Consider the following 20,812-nt stretch of genomic DNA (forward strand, 5'->3'; position numbering starts at 1 on the left):
AAAGTATGGAATTAGCTATTATTGGGAATGCTCATTCCAATGGCCATTTTTCTATAAAGAAAACTACAGAATTGATAAATAAGAATTATTTCATTAAAAATATAAATAAAAAGGTTCAAGAGTTCATAGCTGCATGTATTCCTTGCCTCTTAGCGGTTAATAAAGCAGGTAAAAAAGAAGGATTTTTACATACTATAGATAAAGGAGAAAGGCCTCTACATACAATTCATCTAGATCATGTAGGACCTATGACAGAGACTAAGAAACAATATAACTATATTCTTACAGTTATCGATGGTTTTACAAAGTTTGTTTGGTTGTTTCCAACTAAAGGTCTCACTGCGAATGAAGTAATAGACAAAATTAGAATTCATCAACAAACGTTTGGTAACCCATTAAGATTTATAACTGACAGAGGTACGGCATTCACTAGTCATTTGTTTCAGGATTATTGTACAGAACAAGGTATTGAGCACGTGAAAATTACAACAGGAGTTCCCCGAGCAAATGGTCAAGTTGAAAGGATACATCACATTATTATAGCGGTACTTACCAAGATGTGCATAGAATCACCTGCCCTGTGGTATCGACATGTTAGCTCGGTACAAAGAGCACTTAATAGTACATACCAAAGAAGTGTAAGTTCTACACCATTTGAGCTTTTAATAGGAGTAAAAATTAAAAATAAACAAGATATAGAAATTTACGATTTAATTAAGCAAGCAGATATAGATAATTTTACACAGCAAAGAGAAGAATTGAGAATACAAGCAAAGGAACAAATATTAAAAACACAAGAAGAAAATATTAAAAATTTTAACAAAAATAGGAAAGAAAGTTTTAAATACAATGTTGGTGATAAGGTTGCTATCAAACGCACTCAATATGGAAGTTGTATGAAATTGAAACCAAAATTTTTAGGTCCATATATTGTAACTAATGTAAAAAACAATGATAGGTATGATGTTGAAAAAGTAGACTCTAATGTTGAAGGTCCTAGTAGAACCTCCACTTCATGTGACTTCATGAAGCCATGGCCTGATTTATGATTAAGCAATTACTTTTTTCTTTATAAGTTGTTTGATTTATTATATTTTCAAAGATTTTATAGGATGTATGATGAGTGTATAAATTAAGATGTTATAAGAGTGTATAAAGTTATAAAAGTGTTCCCTACTTTATAATAATTAAGTATATAATGTAAGATGTTACTTTATAATGTTTTTGTTTTTCTCAATATAAGATGCTATTTAAGTTGTCAGGTAATAAAGTATTGATTAAGTTTTTCTTGCAAGTTGTAGTTCTGTATTCCTTTTATTTATTGTTTAAAAAGTTTAGTATATAATGTTTAAAAGGCTTAGTATATCATGTTTAAAATGTTTAGTATATAATGTTTAAAATGTTTAGTATATAATGGTTAAAGATGTATCTCAAGAGTGTCTGTAATATTTTTTTTTTATTGTTGTTTATTTGAACCTTAAGATTTTTTTTATTACATTGGATGACTGAGGACAGCCATGTTGTCAGGAAGGGCCGAATGTGGAATGATTATTGAATGTAAATGATTTAAATAGTTAATCTGTGAACTGTGAATGAAAGGAAGAATGAGTGAAAGGGATATAGTGTGTTCGGCCATTATAGATTTGAATTGGAAGAGAGACGGTTAACGAGCGAGCGGGTGCACGGTGAATTAGGTATAACTTTATTTAAATAAACGTGTTAAGGTGATATTTCGTTTCATTGCTGGTACTCTGACATCCTCAATCCCACATAAATTTGAAGCTTATCTTAGCGATAGTATTTGTTAGTTACTTCATATCACTGTATATTGTATGTTGAACTGTAACAGCTAGTTTTCATAACTAAAGGATTTTCAAAAAAAGTTTTGAACTAGTATATTATTTTAATGAAATGACCTCTTACAGGTAATCGACACATCAGCAATAGTTGCTGTGGGAGGATGGGGCACTGACAACTCCGGCCGTGTGAGGGCGCCTTCTAAACTAGTCCTGGACACTAGTAATGCGGGCCCTGGAACACTAGAGTGCTTACTAGCTGGCAGGCATCAGCGTGAGTTCATTTTCTTATATTTTCTGGAAACCTTAAAAATATAAATAGCTCCAAAGTTATCGATGCGAAAGTTCCAGTCCCTTGAGTAGAAGGAAAAAATTAATCTGTGTTTTTCCTTGAAGAACATAGAAAATTCTTGCGCTTAAATTATATGAACCCTTTTTTATAGGTGATCAATTAATATTTATTGAAAAAACCGGGATGTTTGGCGCCAACTTGGGAGGTCTATGTCCATCCAGCAGTGGGCTGCGATACTCTGAAGTGTGCGCGTGCGTGTGCGTGTGCGTGTGCGTGTGCGTCTGCGTGTGCATGTGCGTGTGCGTGTGTGTGTGTTTGTGTTTGTGTTGTTTATCCCCAGGAATCGTTTACTATTACGTAATGAACTGAACCGGGAGTATGTTACTTGATAACTGAATCTTGATGACTGGTAAAACTTGAATATTTGTCATTACCATAAAAAACAATTATCCTAATCAAACCTATTTTTTAATATAATATAAATACAAACGAACATAAATTCCAACAGGCGTCGAGACGGTGTCAGGACGAGCAGTAGTCACACTAACAGCACCCGAAGGAGTTAGTGGGGAACAAGAACTGGAACTGACATACAATGGCGCGCTGGTAGCGGGGGCCCCAAGAAGAGCCCTCGTAGCGTCCGGGAACACCGCGGACAGAGTTACACTAGCTGGAAGGGGCTTGGCTCATGCCGCTCCACATACACCAGCTGTTTTTACTATTGGTGAGTTACTGTATTTGAAACATGCTTAAAAATTATCAAAATAACTAAAAATCTGGACATTTGAAAATTAGTCTTCTTCGCTCGAGATGTCTTTAATTGTCGAGATGTGTTATACGCGGTAGAAGTAGGAGCGAGAGGTATACCAGCAAAATCTCTATAATCTTCTGAAAGACCTTGGCCTGTCGAGAGCTGCAGTAAGTTCTATTTTAGAACGAGTGTCTAAGGCTGGACTAACAGGTTCCTACCAGATTTGGCTAGGTGGGGCGGGAAACTCGAGCAGTGAAGGTGAGCACTAATGCGCATCTCAAAGAGGGCCTCCTTAAACCTACACCTAGGTCGCAAGTCCTGGGAACTGCTCTGAGTTTCTCCTTCTGCCGCACGATGGACTCGGCACCTGCACGATGAATCCATTGAATGCTAAGAAGTTTGTCTCTCTCTTGATAGGAATATTTGTTTATTAAAATTTTATTACAAATGTCGAAAGAAAAAGTTTACGTGTTTTGGGTTTTCATAGTCCATTGTCTTTTTTGTGTTTTTTATTTTATGTTGCTATAGCGGCTATATGCTAAATTAAATATTCTGTGAAAATTGACGTAAACTTCTCAGGTTCTTAACTATAACGGTCCTAAGATGATGATGTCTATGATAGACTGACGGATAGCAGGATCTTAGTAATAGTGTTGTGTGGAACCGTCTTGGGTAAAAACCATTAAAATCTCATTTAATTATGCTCTAGAGGAACAATTTACAAGTACTAAAGATAATGCAGATAAGAAACAAAAGCAAGCAGCATATAAAGGGTTCAATGATTAAAAATAATTAATAATTAATAGATAATTTTATCTGATATAGATAACATTACCTTCGATATAGATTAATTTCATACCGCGTGACTAGATTACAACGTAATAATTTTTTACTATATTCTTACTTCGTCTTATCAATAAAATTTTACTAACTACGTTTAAAAAGTATAATAAATATGTCACATATGTAGTGTCACAAACGGGAATTAGCGCGTGCCTGGGAGTATCCATAGCATCATTAACATTATTTCTTGTTATACAATAACGTCGCAAGTCGACAAATAAGCGTACGGTTTACCAGATGGTAAGCGATTACCGTTGCTTATTAGACGCTTGTAATATGTGAAGCATCGCAAACGGGTTGCTGACCTTACCCCCTAGGAGCTCTAGTAACCTTACTCACCACAGGAACACAACTGATTGAAAGCAGTATTATTTAGCTGCTATCTGCTCCAGATGCTGCTCAAAGCAGGATAATTCCTACTGTGCCCTACCTCAATCATAACATTAGCAAAAATTTTAAAAGTAAAGAAAATAAATATATATTATTTAAACCTGGTTCCTTTAAAAAAAAACAGTTCGTCATTTTTTGATATATATAGAAACTAGTCTTTATATTATGTCGCGTCTCAGTCAGAAAATCAGCGCGCACAAATTCATAGCTGGCAACACTGATTGATTTATTGTTTGGTTCCGTCGTGACAGACGGGAGTGCGGCGGGCCCGGGCGCGCCCGAGGCGACGCTGATGGCGGCGGAGGGCGAGGCGGTGCCGGTGGCGCTGGCGGCGGCCGGGCCGGGCCTGTGGCGCGCCTCCTACACGCCGCGCCGCGCCGGCGACCACCAGCTGCGCGTGCTGTGGGCCGGCCGGCTCGTCAAAGGTACCATAATAGCCTTAAAATTGATTTTTTTTGCACATTGATTCATAATATCAGTGCAATATAAAATAAATAATAAATAATATTACGCAAATATTTATTATCAACTTTAATCTTCCCTAATCCTTAAAAAAATTCACGTTTTTTTTTTTCATCTTTCCTTATATATGTACGATTTTATTTTTGTGTTACCCACACATTAGGAATTCTAAACATTTTTGAATATCATATCAAAAATTGACCGCTCCAGCGGGATTCGAACCCGCGTCTCCGACTGACCGTGTCGGCGCTCTAGCCAATTAAGCTATGGAACGATGTACCCGCTAGAGCGAAATTTTTGATATGATGATTTTTATTTTCGGTTTAAGCGAACCGTGGCGCCGTCTATAGTGAGTTCTTTACAGAGACCCGTAACTATTCAAAGTTCCATATTACTATGAAAATCTTTGACAGGAGACGACACCATGCTATTTTTAATATGTACGATTTTATTTTTGTGTTACCCACACATTAGGAATTCTAAACATTTTTGAATATCATATCAAAAATTGACCGCTCCAGCGGGATTCGAACCCGCGTCTCCGACTGACCGTGTCGGCGCTCTAGCCAATTAATCTTTCCTTAGTCCACCTTTCAGTTATAACTGTCATCACTTATATAGTTTTTAATCTATATTTACTTTTTTTTTAAATGCTAGAAAAAATTATGTAAAATTACTCATCAAAAATGATATCTCTAAACATGACAGATAATAATATTATACATTTTCCAGGCTGTCCTTTGACAGTCAAAGTAGTTGCCGGCTCAGAGAGCGGAGACGCGTCACGTGTGGTGTGCTCCGGGGCCGGACTGGCGGGCGGGGTCGTGGGCAGAGAGATACGCTCCTGGATAGACACCCGGCGAGCTGGGCCCGGGGAACTGACGGCGCACTGCACGGGACCCAACAAGGTTTAATGCTCTGACTTTTGTAGTAAAATGTAGCTATAATATACAGGTGATTTTGAAAGCGTTTTGGAAACGAAAATTTTGAATTATTTATCAATAACAGAATCTATATATAACGTTAATTTAATAATATATGTATTTTTTTTTCATCAAAGTCGATATTCATATCGTTTACAGATAAAAAGTGAAAACCAGTAGTAGCGCTTCACGGTAGGTACATTCTAAAAATAGAAATACTATACGTTTTAATAGCCAGTCACAAAATCGTATTAGCCAATAAAAACAAAGCTACCGAGTTGCGCCGGAGTCGACCAATGACGGCATCGCTCACTTGTCCTTGTAATCGTCGGCGTCCCGCGTCCCTGGCTTTCAGTCGGTCAGTAATACCATAACGGTTCATGCGTACACAAGGTCAAGGACGTTTAAATTATTATTCGCCGGAGTTTGAAGATGTTCTTGAGTACTTCGAGCGCGATCCCTGGCGGAGGACAAGGGTGGCAGCAAGAGAATTCGATGTTAGCCAAAACTTCGTATGGAAGATATTACGTACACAAGGATTACACCCGTATCATTTTCGTAAGGCTCACGTAATAAACAACGCACCGGAAAGAATCGCCTTTTGCCAGTGGTTGTTAAATAATACAAACGACAACATACTCTGGACGGACGAGTCACTGTTTACTCGAGTGGGACTATACAATGTGCACAATGAGCATTACTGGGCTCTAATTAACCCCCACTTGATACGAGAAAACCATCACCAGGTTCGTTTCAGTGTGAACGTGTAGGCCGGTATTATTAACGACCAACTAATAGGGCCTATTTTTATTGAAGGTCATCTAACCGGCAATTCGTACTTAGAGATGTTAAGGAGAGTAATATCCGAGTTAGTAGACGATGTACCTGGACAGTGAGTTTAGTAATAGGTGGATAGGTCGAGGAGGGCCTGTGTCTTGGCCACCTGGAAGTCCTGACTTAACGCTCCTGAATTTTTTCTTGTGGTCGGAAATAAAAAGTTATACACGTCAGTCAATATGAAAGCTGTGATGATTTACGCATTGCGATAGTGGACGCTTTTGATAAAGTGAAAAGTGATCAAGACCCATTAAGAAAATTAAAAGACAATTGTATTAAACGCGTACGTTTGTGTATTGAACGCAGTGGACTCCATTTTGAGCAGTTGCTTCGATACAGAGAAGTGTAAATAGTGTAAATAAACTGTTAATAGGTATGTAAGTTAATTATTCTGTAGAAAACTCCGATTTTTTAAATACGCCTGAAGTTTATACCTACAGTCCGTTTATAAATTGATTTGTTGTGAAAAGAACAATCGTGGTTAATAATCGAAAAGAAGTTTAAATAAAATAGGTATTTCTGACGGTCCTAAGCCCGTGTAAAGTATGAAGGACAAACGAGTCTATCTACGTAATGTTATGCCTAGGTTTAATTCGCGGATAGTGCTGACGCCGCTATTTTAATTACTTTAAATATTTCATTTTCCATACGGTCGAGTCAGTTGCCGTTTACCATCCAGCGCGTCACACAATATATTTTATTCACCCAGAAAAGGAAAGTGAGGTGTTTCTAGGGACAGTTACTGTAAGTGTTTGGACTATTTAATAAACTTTATCAATATTTAACCAGTTGTGTGTCTATTCAAAAAGACTACCTGGAGGTGCCGCGTAACAAATTGGTGTCAGAAGCGGGATGTCGTAAGTGGTTTTCTGTATAAAACCCTGACATCCGAACCCTGGCACCCAGGTACGTCATTAGACATTACACAAGGTCACAGGCCCCACGTCGCCGTGCCTACATCAGGTATACGTCTCAGGCCCCACGAGCCGAGGCAGGTCCACCAAACACACGGAACTTCTAGCAGATCTACAGCCCCACGCTGCTGAGACTGCGTCCCAGCAGAAGAACCCTCACCAGGCAACCATACCATCATCTACATTTTACATACACGTCGCTATATTGCAACGTGACGCGTTAGCTGCAATACGACTCACAGAGCCACCACGTGTCCGAGTTCCGGCCCCGCAACGTCATCAACACGTGTCACGCTTCCCAGCAGATATGATCGCGCTTGCTGTTTCATTGTGAGTTTTCTATTTTACTAAAAGCCTAAAAGTGAATAAGTGCTAGTGATCAGTGATTCTTTCCCAGAAGATTAATATCTCTTAACCTTTTTTTTTAATAAACCTTAAATTCAGTAACAAGCTTAATATATTTATAGAGTCACGTATATACAACTTCTACAAAAATCTATTTACATTTTTGCTAAAATTACTGTTATTTTTAATTGAATGCCTCCTAAAAAGGAAAAGACTGTAATTGAAGAAGCTCGCTCTGATTCCGACAGCAATTATTCAGATCCATCTTTAAAGTTCTCAAAACCGAAAATGGCTGAGAAGATAACTCTATCTGTTCTTACCAAATTCATAAAACCTTATAATGGTGATCGCGAATCTTTGCCAGCTTTTCTCACAAACTGCGAAAATGCTATTTCTCTCGCAACCGCTGACCAACAGAATGTGCTTTGTAAATACATTATATCACAGCTTGAAGGCAAGGCACAAATGGCTTGCTGTCTTAAAACATTTAATAAATGGTCCGAAATAAAATCATTTTTAAAAGTCACGTTTGGTGAGAAAAAGCATTCCACGCATCTTTTAATTGATCTACAGAATTGTAAGCAAAATGATAACTTATACTACGTAACGCGAATAAATAGTCTTATCAATCTAATTGAAAGCTCCCTGATAACAATTTCTAATTCCTTAGACGTAATCCTTAATTCCATTTTATTTTCAAAAGCAAATATTTTACACCCTTCAGTTTTGAGCCCTTTTTACTTGTATAATGAATTAAAGATTCATAGTAATTTTATTGATAAGCGTACAGTTTTTCCTGTAGCTCTATCACTTGAAAACATTAACACAATAATCGATGTATCAAAGCTAACATGTTTCTATTATAACAAAAAGATTATTTTTATATTAGAAATACCATTAATATACCCAGAGAAATACATTGTTTACAAAAATATTCCTTTACCGATTCCACATGATAAAAATGCTAACACCTTTTTTTTTAATGCAACCGACTAAAGCTTATATTGCAGTAACAGATGATAAGCTCAGTTACGTCTTCTTAGATAACTTAAACAATTGTAAGTTGATAAACGATGAGTATTCTATATGCCCTATGCTCAGCATTTATTCGAGTATAAATAATCCTTGTTGTGAAAGTAAATTGTTAACAGAAGTAGTCCTATCAATGTCACCTGAATGTAATCATAAACTTTTGTTTAGTAATGTCGATATTTGGCAAACGCTTAGTAATAATAAGTGGATCTTTGTTCAATCTAAACCATGCAAATTAACTGTTAAATGTAATGAAACTCTCAAATCGTAATGTATCCAATTTCTAAATAAATGTTTTTTATACTAATTCTAAATATTAAACTAATGTCTTAAGATTATCAATGTACTATCTCTTACACTATTCATTATACTAACTATTATACTAACTATTATACTCATTCTTATAATAAATAATAATCTTAACTCTAAGATAAACACACTTAGATACTTATAAAAGTTTGTTATGATTTTTTATTTATGAATTTTGGCAATTTTTGACAATTTTATAAATTTTATGATTTTTGTGAATTTTATTAAATTTATATTTTCTTTGAGAATTGTTTGTGTTTAGAATAGACTAACATTAGTCATATAAGTTAAAATGTTACTAACACATATGGATGAATTTTCTAAATCAAACTTATTATTATAATTATCTTATTATTATAATTTTATGATAAAATGTCAAATTCTTAATTATTGATGATAATATTAACATTGTTAAATTTTAGCTAAGCAGCTCTCTTATTGTTTAATGATAAATTTTATTTTTTTTAATTCCAATTAATTAATATTTTGGTAAAAATTGTAAAACGCTCATTTTCCTTTCTGACCTTTTCGATTTTAGTCGCGTCTCAATTCCGCTTCATCTTTAAAGATAAAGCTCCATCAAAAGGGGGGAGATGTTATGCCTAGGTTTAATTCGCGGATAGTGCTGACGCCGCTATTTTAATTACTTTAAATATTTCATTTTCCATACGGTCGAGTCAGTTGCCGTTTACCATCCAGCGCGTCACTATATATATTTTTATTACAGAAAAGGAAAGTGAGGTGTTTCTAGGGACAGTTACTGTAAGTGTTTGGACTATTAAATAAACTTTATCAATATTTAACCAGTTGTGTGTCTATTCAAAAAGACTACCTGGAGGTGCCGCGTAACAGTAAGTACTCGCTAGCTCGCGCTTATAGGTATACTTTTATCAACCGAAACGCGCACGGACGTGTTTCATTCATATAAAATAATGAATGAATGATCAGTGCCTTACTACTTTCCAAGTCGATCGAATAAAAATGAATATTAAAATTGAAACTTTTTTTTAGTCAACATTACAATTGATTTATCCATTTTTATATGTACTATAGATGATTCCAAAGTAAAATATTTCGTTTCCAAAACGGTTATAAAATCACCGTGTATAGCTTATATGGTAATGAATTATCCTTGAAATGGTTATTTATTTAAGTCAATACAAATGACCCTCTTATAACTTGAATTCTGTTACACTAAAAACAACCAGGTGTAGCAATACGCTTCCATGTGACAATGTGATAACGACTCGTTAGCGCAGCAGTTTGGGCATTGGTTTATGACTGTTACGCGGGCGGTAGCGGGTTCGATGGCTCTTCCCCGCTCATGGCAAACATTTGTATAAGCCATACAGATGTTTGCCGTGGTCTGGCCGTTTGTGTTTGTGTACTGTGTGTATTTTCGTACGCCTAATATAAATAAGCCTTCGTGAAGACCGTTGAGTGTTAGGCGTTTATTTATTTAATTAAGTTATAATACCAATATTGCTTATTTTCTAGGTACTCTACATCGATTTATATTTATTCGTGTCCTTGTTATCATTGAGTAACCTTGAGTATGGGACGTTAATCTAATATATAAAATTCTCGTGTTGCGATGTTTGTAGTTAAACTCCTCCGAAACGGCTTGACCGATTCTCACGAAACTTTGTGTGCTATTATATTGGGTAGGTCTAAGAACCGAACAATGTCTATTTTTCATACCCCGAAGTTATAAGGGGGGGGGGATTAAGGGGGTTAATAACATATCATCATCATCACATCATTACTACAGCCTATGACAGTCCACTGCTGGACATAGGCCTCCCCAAGTTCGCGCCAGATATCCCGGTTTTCCGCAATCCTCATCCAGCCTACATCGGCAATCTTACGTAGATCGTAATAACATATATAGCAAAACAACGTTTGCGGGGTCAGGTAGTAAACCTATAAACTATATTCGTTATGTATACGTCAGGTGGCGTACTGCGAGCTGTACGAGCACGGCGACGGCACGTTCACGCTGAACGTGAAGCCGGCGGAGGCGGGCCGCCACGTGCTCAGCGTGCAGTTCGCGGGCGACCACGTGCCCGGCTCGCCCTTCGTGCTCAAGGTCGCCGGCGCGCCGGACCCTTCTAAAGTGAGTTCGTTACTCTGTCTTGTATTTTACTATTTGTTAGACATTATTTAGTACGGGTTTCCGAACGAGTAGCGCAAGGGCGCCTCTGGTGGACTTTTTTAGAAACGAACCTCGTCTTACGTCAATTTCTCTTATATGTCTGTATCGTTGTACTATTTAATTACTATTACATGTATTGCACTAATAAACTAATTTATTATTTGTACGTCCAATAAGATTACTTTTTTTGTCATCGATTTGTTAGTTTATCAATTACCTCTAGTTCATCTAATTGTAATTTAAATTACATTATAAACTACATACTCGATGGGCCTTGTTTTGTCTCGCGAACTGTATATAATAAGAAACTTCTACAAATTATTAGAAAACAAAAAAAAACGTTGTCCATGGTTGAGTTTTACACTTGGCAACACACTTAGCATTTCATTTTTATTGATATAGATTAATTATTGTTTAAACTAGGTTCGAGTGTACGGTCCAGGAGTCGAACCGGGTGTACTAGCAACATTCCAGTCCCGATTCCTCTGCGACACGCGCGGCGCGGGCGCCGGCCAGCTGACCGTGCGCGTCCGCGGGCCCAAGGGAGCCTTCCGCGTTGAAATGCGACGCGAGAGCCAAAAGGACCGCACTATATTATGCAAGGTTAGTTTTTCTGGCTGATTTCAATGTTAAATAATTTATCATTGTTATGTTTACGAGTTAGTATTGAGTTTTGTGTAACAAAAATACATAGTGATTTTTTCTTCCAATAATAAAATATTAGAAAATATTGCAAATTGCTTTAAAAAGCCAAGTAGCTAGGTGGCCTTGAAAATATTATAATATTTAATTTTGATGTATTACCTAAGCGTGATTAATTTGTTGTTAGAATCAGATTTGTACTTTTTTTATTTAAATGTTTATTGACATTTGTAATTAATACCTTTTACAACAATTGTAATGTAGTAATCAAATGTAGTGGTAGGTGCACCGCGAGGGTCCTCACACACTGGCGATTGTGGCTTCGATTCCCGCTCGGTATTGATATTTATAATTGTATCATTCCGGTCTGGTTGTCTGTCCTTGTGGGTCCCCCCACTGTGCCTCGCAGAGCACATTAAGCAGTCAATCCCGGTTGTTATCATCAGACACCTGATAGCGATTGTTACTCGTAGAAAATATATCTGCCAAAACGCAGTGGAGCTTTGTGGTGGATTAAGCTCTGAACTTCTACATGGAGAAATAGGTCTATGCCCAGCAGTGGCATGTTACAGACTAAATCCTGATCGGTGTAAACAAATCAATGTGAAAATCAATTATTTTATTTGCGATTTTCTCATAGAATTGGAAATTCACTGAAATTATAATTTCTTAATGATAGAATAGCATATTACATATGCACACAAAACTTAATTCGAAAACGTTTCAGTTTTCACCCACCGAGCCAGGCGATTACCGAGTGGAGGTGAGATGGGCGGGGCGACACGTCCCCGGCTCCCCCTTCCCCGTCATGATCTTCGACACCCAAGAAGAACTACGTCGTTACCTACAAGCCACCGCGACCCCCTAACAACCCACATAACCCATAATGCACAAAACTTAGTGTTACCAACATAAAAACTAAAAGCATTTCCTTAACAAAGTGACGTTCATAAAATAATTGGTGAAAAAAAAGTAATTTTTGTAATTATTTAGTCATATTTTTGTTAATCATTTGTCTCATTTATGGTTTTTATTTCCTTTTATGTTTATTCAGTGATTCAATTCGTGTACGAGTCATGAAGAACTTTACGTCATAGGTAATTAGGTCTACGGTAATACGAAAAAATACTAACATTTTGTATTTTCATATTTATGTCAAGTCAAAGACTATTTAACTTTACATTATATTATTATAAATATATTCTACATTAATACAAGTGCCTTAAACTATCGATATAAACTAGGTTAAACTTCATTCCAAGTATTCAAATTTAAAGCTCGAAACTGAATCTCATAAAAAAAGAATCCGTCCATTTGTAATTTGATATTAAATATAATAATGCGCTAATGTATCCATTCCGTAAAAAATAATAGGAAGCATAATAAAATTGTTTATTTGTTAATATTTATTAATAACTACTTAGAGTTAATCGCCATTAAATTTTGTAACTAACGCATCTTGTTTCTTGTTATAAATACCTGGTGTTTATTATGTAAGATTTGAAATACACTTTAAAACGTAAATCCATGTATAGCGCTGTCTCTTTTACTCACATAGTATTTTATAATGTAAGAATGAGAGAAATATCAATTTTTTTTACATAATATGTAATAATTGAAGTGTAATTCAAATGTTACTGATAGTGACTAGGTAATCGCTAAGGGTAACTAATTGTTAATAAATTGAACACTATTATTTCATTTGTTTTATTTTATCGTCTCCAATTTCTAGATCTAGGCCAAAGATAGTACATTAGAGGTCGTCCATTATTAACGTGATGTTTTTAACCCCTACTCTCCCGCCATACCCAAAAATCACTGATATTTTGGACAAAGTGTATTGAGATTTGCAGAATATTATTTTTAGGTATTATTGGAAAAATTAACATCGTGATGCAAATTTCCAGACAGATATCAAGGTTGCAACGTGATTTTTGGTTGACTTTTTGGTTTAGAAATCCCAAGTTCAACGATAAATAAATAAAATAAATACTATAAGTGATATCTTATTACAGCTACCCCCACCCCCCTTTCCAATATTTCGTAATTTGTACCCCCCCCCCCCTGGAAACGTGAATAATCAACGACAACGCATTTATACTTAGGAAAGAATATTAGGAATTTAAGAATATCACATTCCATTAATGTATGTGTTTCTCTTTCAATACATTGCAATTGTGCATATAATTGTTTGCTCGCAAACGAAAAAAAGAACCGACTTCAATTACATTGACAACTTCAACAACTTAAGTAGACGAAAAATGTATAATTTGTTTTTGAATATAACTCGGAAAAGTACTTGTCAGATCTCAATTAAATTTAAATGGGACTACATGACACGCAACACTTTTCGATTGAAAAATTTTTGATGAAAAAATCATCGAAATCAGTGCACCTAATCAAAAGTTCTGAGGTAACATACATTAAAAAAAAAAACACAATTGATGACTGTCTCTCAATACTTTGCAATGATGGGATAGCGAGTTCAATGAATATGTATTAATTTTATAAATTATGTGTACTTATACATGTACCTGTAACCTCGCTGAATCTTTGTATTTTAGATTTTATCATCACAGCTCGTAATTTCCTCCCTTTCGGTCATTTTAGATTATTTTGTATCTTTAAAACAGGTACACTTTTTGTTAGCTATTTTGGTTTTGACGTTAGGAGCCTCCATAAAGTACATCACGCGAAATTTTACCTTTTTGGACCCCTTTGTCACGCTAAATCACACTTTCAGCGACCCCCTAACAAATATTACGTGCCCCATTTAAAAAAATATTTATTTATATATGTAAATATATAATTTTATGTATTTAACAGTAAATGTGCCTTTTTGTACGTGATGACGTACTTTCTATCGTCATGAAAACAAATTTAAAAATAGAAAATGAAAAAAATTAATAAATTGCGAAAATCAAATTTCATTAGACCCCTTCCTCTCCCGTGTAATATCTCGTGAAGCTAAACAAAGGAACCCCTTTTCCTTATATAAAAACGTATTTTAAGGGCCAATTCCATAAGTTAATTAAATAAAAAATATTGCCAACTTGTATTTTTTTTTTTTTTTCTATGAAAAGAACGTAAAATCACAAATATTTTAAAGATAAAATAAATAAACGTCAAATTGAAACTTTTTAATTTAAAATGGAGTATAAAATACAAATAAAAAATGTAAAAGTTTATACACCAGTATAAAAAAGATAAATAACTGGTACATCAAAATCATAGATATAGTAAAAAAAAGTAGATAATGCGCGGCCTTTGTTGTTAGTGAAGCCACAAAACTCGGCTCCTTCAAGTAAATACACGCGCTCACGCACACATATGCATCAAACTACGCTCATTTTCGTTAGTATGTCACGAGGCTTCATACAGTAACTTTGCTTATAAAATGCCGTCTTGTGTGATTAAATGGTGCAAAAACAATACCAAAGTAAACAAAAAATCTGAAGGAATATCGTTTCACACGTAAGTACATATAAAACTTTAAATTTATTGTTATTCCAAAATAATATTGAGGTTATTCGGAACTTATAATTTCAACGTCACGAAATGACGTACCACGGGAGTGTTGCCAGTAGTTCTTTTTTTCAATACCCCAAAATGTGGGTAAGTAAATTGTACGCAATCAGAAAAATAATTAAGTAAAAAGTAGACGAAAGAAAAGTTATTTTACGTTACATAAATTAAAAATAAAAAATCAAAATATATTTATGAATTATTAACTCGTTTGTTTTATGTTTTAACTTTTTACAATTTTTGAGTAAACTAGGTACCCATATTTTACTATCAAATTTCATGGTTTTAGGTTTCCAACGAATATTTTAATAAGAGGTGAATGGGTAGCGGCTGTAAGACTGAGAAAATGACCACGATTATGCTGGCCATGCGCATAAAGTCAATTTAATACGATTAGTGATTGAAAAATATTTGAACATAAGACTACATCATATTAGTAAAATGCAAACAATGACGATGACTCTGAGTTCTAGGCGACAAAAATTTAAAAAACTTATACAACATAAAGGATTCTAGGTTTAAGAAAAATATTTAAAAAAAACCGACTGCAAACTTAAAAGAGATAAACAGAGGGGATAGGAAGTGTCCATTCATACGATTATCTTACGAATATATTTTTTTTATTATTCTACCGATTTTTTGTTTTATTTTTAGTAAATTTATTTAAAACTATAAACAGGTTTTTATTTTCACATACCCATTTTACCTATATTAAATTAATTGTTTAATAAAAATTTTAGGGACTTTTTTTAAAAGGTGTCAACACTTCTCTCACTCACACATCTTTAAAAAAGTGGCTTCACTTTTCTGTTCTAGGTGCGTTATCTACCTTTTTTTACTTGATCTATGATCAAAATGCAACTACTCACTTAAACTAAGTAAATCTTAATTATTTATTTCAGTCACGTTTATATGGGATAAATTTAAAATCATTTCACGTTTCCGGTAAGTCATGTTCTCGCTTTTTTGCATGAATTAGTGTTAATACGCATATAAATACATTTTCGAACAAAGGATTACAATAAATTAATGTGAGATAAAAATTGTCGCAGAAAAAAAAGAACATTTTATCCTAATTTAAATTTTTGCAATGTTTTGTTTAGTTATTCGACTTAATTTTTGTTTAAGAGTACTTAGTTGCAGTATCGCCTTCCTTAAATGATGTCATCTCAGAACATCTTTCAGATGATGTGAAAAAATTTAACGTCGTTTATCTTTAACGCTCTATTTTTCTGTTTATTAAATAATACTCGAATCTTAGTATATTTACTTCTAACATTTTGATTTATCCTTAAATCGATTATTATTTTGAGATTCACAGTATTCCTAGAAAACTAGTCAATATAGTGTCTGAAAATAGCCGAAATATTGGGAATCTCAAAAAATAAATAACAGTATTTCCCGTTTAAATGTTAGTAGTGTCCGTGAAAGCTTAAAAACTTTGCATACTAATACAATACAAAGAGCAATTAAATAACATTAGGTCTGTATCTAAAAGAAATACTTCGTCGATCCGGAAAGGATAATTGTGAGTTAGTGTTTAATTGTGTACGCAACGCGTCTAAGCTCTGCCACAATTGCTGCATCTGCCCGAATATTATCACCTCTAGACGCTGAATCGAGCTGTGAAGTTCTCCTGAAACATCAGAAATATTTAATTTTTAATGGTATTACATAACATTAGTGGTTTGCCGTTCATTTCAAAGAATATTTGCTAAGATAAGGCCTCACATTTATAATTATGTATGTGTACACATTAAATAAAAACAATAGATCTATTTTGAAATATGTATATATACTGTAAAAAAATAGAAATAAAAGCTAAAATAAGAATAGATCTAAATAATATTACGAGTAAGAAAATATTTCGATGATCATTACAAAAGAATCATTATTACATAAATATGTTTTAGTTATTTTTCACTAGCTATAGGACAAATTTAGGATAATCTAATAAGGTGAAAGCTAACTGGACATTTAACATTAATCAGGAGCGGATCCACCATTGTGGACACGGTAGGCAAGCACACAAATTTCGGTCGAAATATTTACCCATTATTTTTCTGACCTACATTCTTTTATTATTATATGATTATTGAATGGAATGGGTGGGCTAAAAAAAAAAACAAAGATCATCCGAAAATATTCTATCCTTTTTCCCTACCTTCAATGGGCGGCAAATTAAAATGGCCCTTGTCTGCCCACAACCCTAAATCAGATCTGACTCCCTCCTATGATTTATATATAAGATGCGTAGTAAAAAGGAAATAATCAAATTCAAAAGTCGTTTATAAGTCATGAATGTTTATGAGTAAGTTTATTTTCGGGTAGCTGTGGCCACCTTTTTTGAGGGCTGGATCCGCCCCTGGTTTTAGTCAACTAAATTAATAAATATAGATTTTACTTGAAGTAACAACTCCGTGTAAACGCCTTGTAATCGTTGCATTAGCCGTTGCATTCACCTCTTGCGTCTTGACAGAGCACATTGCGCGGGCTTCTTCACGTGGCCCAATCCCGTGGTATGTGGCGTTACGAACTTCTAGGAATGGTTTGTGGCGATTTGGCTCTGTACTAATAGTATATTGCGGGCCGCGAGCTGTGAAATACATAGATATTTATATTACACATTAATTTAATAAAAAAAGTTTTTTTCAGATACTTATATATTTTTTCAAAATTATTTTTTTTAGCAAAATAGCACGGATGTTTTGGCCTATGTTTCAACAATTTCATTACTATGGTGATTTATTAAAATTTGAATGAAAATGTGTAATAGTTTGATCACGGTCTACGATATACTTTCATTTAGTAGGTACAAAAATATAATAAACATGAGACAAATATAAACTGCCTTGTCTTACAACGGTACAAAATATTTTTAAATAAATGACGATCATAGTAATGATTTTTTAATAGTTTTGTCCGATTGACACTTGTAAGTCTATTTACAACGAGATTTATTGAAGCATCTTCGCAGCCATAAAAAAATTAGCACATTTATTCAACAAGACCATGAACGTGTATTATTGAATAGGTTTCTTAATAACCCAGTGTCGAAATGGTTAGAGTCGTCATCTCGCCTTTGTTTTTACGCGATAAAATTAAATATTTATAAACAAAAACCTATGCCGTAAAGCATTTAGGATTTTAAAGGATTAACAACAATATCAACCTTGTGCTCTAAGTATATTGATATGATTACTTAATTACTTCCAACTTTTCTTAGTTTTTTTTTACGTAAAAATAATTATATGTGTATAAAGGAGGAAGACAGGTAAGTATTAACATTTTGCTTTTAAGTTAACATTTTCGAAGGATATTTCACTGTGGGGCTTAACTTTAAGAAATAGAAAATACTATCTGTGTCCCGCGTTTCCACACGCTTTTATTTGAAAAAAAAATAGCCTAATGCCTTCCTTGATAAATGGGTGGCTATCTAACACTGAAAGAATTTTTTAAATCAGACCAGTAAGTTACTGAGATTAGCGCGTTCAAACAAACAAACAAACTCGTCAGCTTTATAATATTATTACAGATTATTAAACTGTTTAAAAGTATGCATTGATAATTAAAATTTAAATAAAAGCCAACGACTTCATTTCCAAACGTTATATTTATATACTCAGCACAATAAATAAAAGTTGATCGACACCATAATATCCCTATGTCAAAAAGAAGGGGCACCATTTTGCTTGAGTACATACATAACTTATTTTATATGTTAACGTAACTATTATATTGTATTTGTTTTTTTTTATACTCAACAAAATTTTAACGGCTTTAAATATGTTTATCACAGTGTTTAATTGACAAATTCCTCATTACCCTACTACTACTATCTATACTATTATTTAGCTAACCATGATACATGTACTTAAATGTATCTCAAACATGCTCTCAAAAGTACTAAACGATTTTATTACACACTCGAATAAGGCCAATGTAAAATAAAAAAAATAATCAATACTTACTATAAACATTTGCAGGTGCAGTTATTACAGAAGCCGTCACTAAAAATATTACAAAAAAGACCGATCGCCACATCTTATTAAATATTTATAATGTATTAACTACAAAATTTATAAAAATATTAGTATTGTAATTTATTTCTAAGCCTACAAAATTTAACATAAGTTAAACAATTTTTAGTATTTTTCAAAACGAATTTTTTAAACGGTTAATTTAAAATTTGAGTGTTATAGTGCGCAAGCGTCTGATTCTGTGCCAAAACTAATTTACCTGTACCGATCGAGTCTACGACTCCACATGGGACGTAGCTCCTTCTACGATTCGTAACCAATACCTCTAGCGAATCTACATAATAAGTATACACTTATGATTCTAAACGTGTATGTATAGTAACGAATAAAATTCTGCAAAATAATAATTCCAAGATATCTTAATATAACATCTAATAGTATTCATATTCAGTCTTAAGGTCTCTCTGTTTATCTTATGATTTGTTTAGACCGGAGTGACGAAAAGAAATAATATACTAGAACTAAATACGTTTTGTCATATATGTTATTAACCCCCTTAATTCCCCCCTTATAACTTAGGGGTATGGAAAATAGATGTTGGCCGATACTCAGACCTACCCGATATGCACACAAAATTTCATTTGTCTTTGAAGAGTATAACAAAGATGAAAGCCTGCTCTTACTAAAGGCTCTTACTTTCTTTTGATTTACTTTACATTTCAGTAAATCTTAATACAACTTATTCTTGTTTTATAAAATCGTTATACATTTACATCATTATTATTTTTATAGATCTACATATGTATTGTATTATATTTAACATTAACAATTGTGTTTGCTCGCAAACGAAAAAAACCGACTTCAATTACATCGATAAGTAATACAACATAAGTAGACGAAAAAAATTAACAAACGCACGAGTTGTCACTACGATTTTCGAGGGTTTTCCTCGATTTCTCTGGGATTCCATCATCAAATCCTGATTTTCTTATCACAATATATACATATATGTGTGTGTGTGTGTGTGTATATATATATATATATATATATACATACATATATATATATATGATCGAATGGAATAACCTCCTCCTTTTTTGAAGTCAGTAAAAAATATAAAATTTATTTTTCAGTAATCCCCTCACACCTAAAAATTAATGAGTTATTTATCAAAATAAAACTACATTATTTTTAAAAACGATTGAGTATATAACCAACTAAATCTACCTTACATGAAAAAAAGATCGAAAAATAATATAAAAACAATAGTGCTATCTTCAAAAAGTAAATAAAAGCTAAAACTAATTTTTACTCATAAAGCTATCACGTAAAATTTTATAGAGATCTGTAAATTGTATCTAAAAATAAATTATTTAGGAAGTAACAGAAAACAGGCATGCCGCGAATGAGTACCTACCAGACACTAATTGAACTCAATCAATAATTAAACGACTTGTTGATCTGATTCGCACACATTACACAGTCATCAAAAAGTTTGTATTTAAGTAGACATAAAAATAAATGTATCTACTATACATACTTACTGTAACCGTCTATATTTATATTTTTCATATCTTATTAATAAACACTGGTATACTCATTTATTGTTCTTGAGA

General features: G+C 33.8%; 2 protein-coding genes across 2 annotated transcripts in view; one reads left to right on the top strand and one right to left on the bottom strand.

The window, feature by feature from the left end:
• LOC123664436 (filamin-A) overlaps nucleotides 1-12,918 on the top strand; it is a 114,336-nt gene extending 101,418 nt beyond the window's left edge. The window contains exons 48-54 of the mRNA XM_045598981.1: nucleotides 1,926-2,070; nucleotides 2,597-2,812; nucleotides 4,324-4,497; nucleotides 5,267-5,442; nucleotides 10,849-11,010; nucleotides 11,473-11,652; nucleotides 12,419-12,918. Of these exons, the coding sequence (XP_045454937.1) occupies nucleotides 1,926-2,070; nucleotides 2,597-2,812; nucleotides 4,324-4,497; nucleotides 5,267-5,442; nucleotides 10,849-11,010; nucleotides 11,473-11,652; nucleotides 12,419-12,559 (1,194 nt within the window). The 3' untranslated portion in view covers nucleotides 12,560-12,918. The remainder of the gene's footprint in view (nucleotides 1-1,925; nucleotides 2,071-2,596; nucleotides 2,813-4,323; nucleotides 4,498-5,266; nucleotides 5,443-10,848; nucleotides 11,011-11,472; nucleotides 11,653-12,418) is intronic.
• A 3,230-nt stretch (nucleotides 12,919-16,148) lies between these two features.
• On the bottom strand, nucleotides 16,149-19,272 carry LOC123664427. Its single transcript, XM_045598973.1, has 3 exons — nucleotides 19,188-19,272; nucleotides 17,621-17,812; nucleotides 16,149-16,852 (listed from the first exon to the last, which is right to left on the bottom strand). The coding sequence occupies exons 1-3, from the start codon at nucleotides 19,258-19,260 to the stop codon at nucleotides 16,686-16,688; spliced, it is 432 nt and encodes a 143-aa protein (XP_045454929.1). The 5' UTR covers nucleotides 19,261-19,272; the 3' UTR covers nucleotides 16,149-16,685.
• Between the last annotated feature and the right edge of the window lie 1,540 nt (nucleotides 19,273-20,812).

Source organism: Melitaea cinxia, chromosome 2 (assembly GCF_905220565.1).
Source record: "Melitaea cinxia chromosome 2, ilMelCinx1.1, whole genome shotgun sequence".
Lineage (NCBI taxonomy): Eukaryota > Metazoa > Arthropoda > Insecta > Lepidoptera > Nymphalidae > Melitaea > Melitaea cinxia.

Excerpts from the sequence above, each read along its gene's own strand:
- LOC123664427 (XM_045598973.1), bottom strand. The coding sequence starts at position 19,260 with ATGTGGCGATCGGTCTTTTTTGTAATATTTTTAGTGACGGCTTCTGTA. Across the intron at positions 17,813-19,187 it reads TGCACCTGCAAATGTTTATA|CTCGCGGCCCGCAATATACT; the intron begins GTAAGTATTGAT and ends TGTATTTCACAG. Across the intron at positions 16,853-17,620 it reads ACACGGAGTTGTTACTTCAA|GAGAACTTCACAGCTCGATT; the intron begins GTAAAATCTATA and ends CTGATGTTTCAG.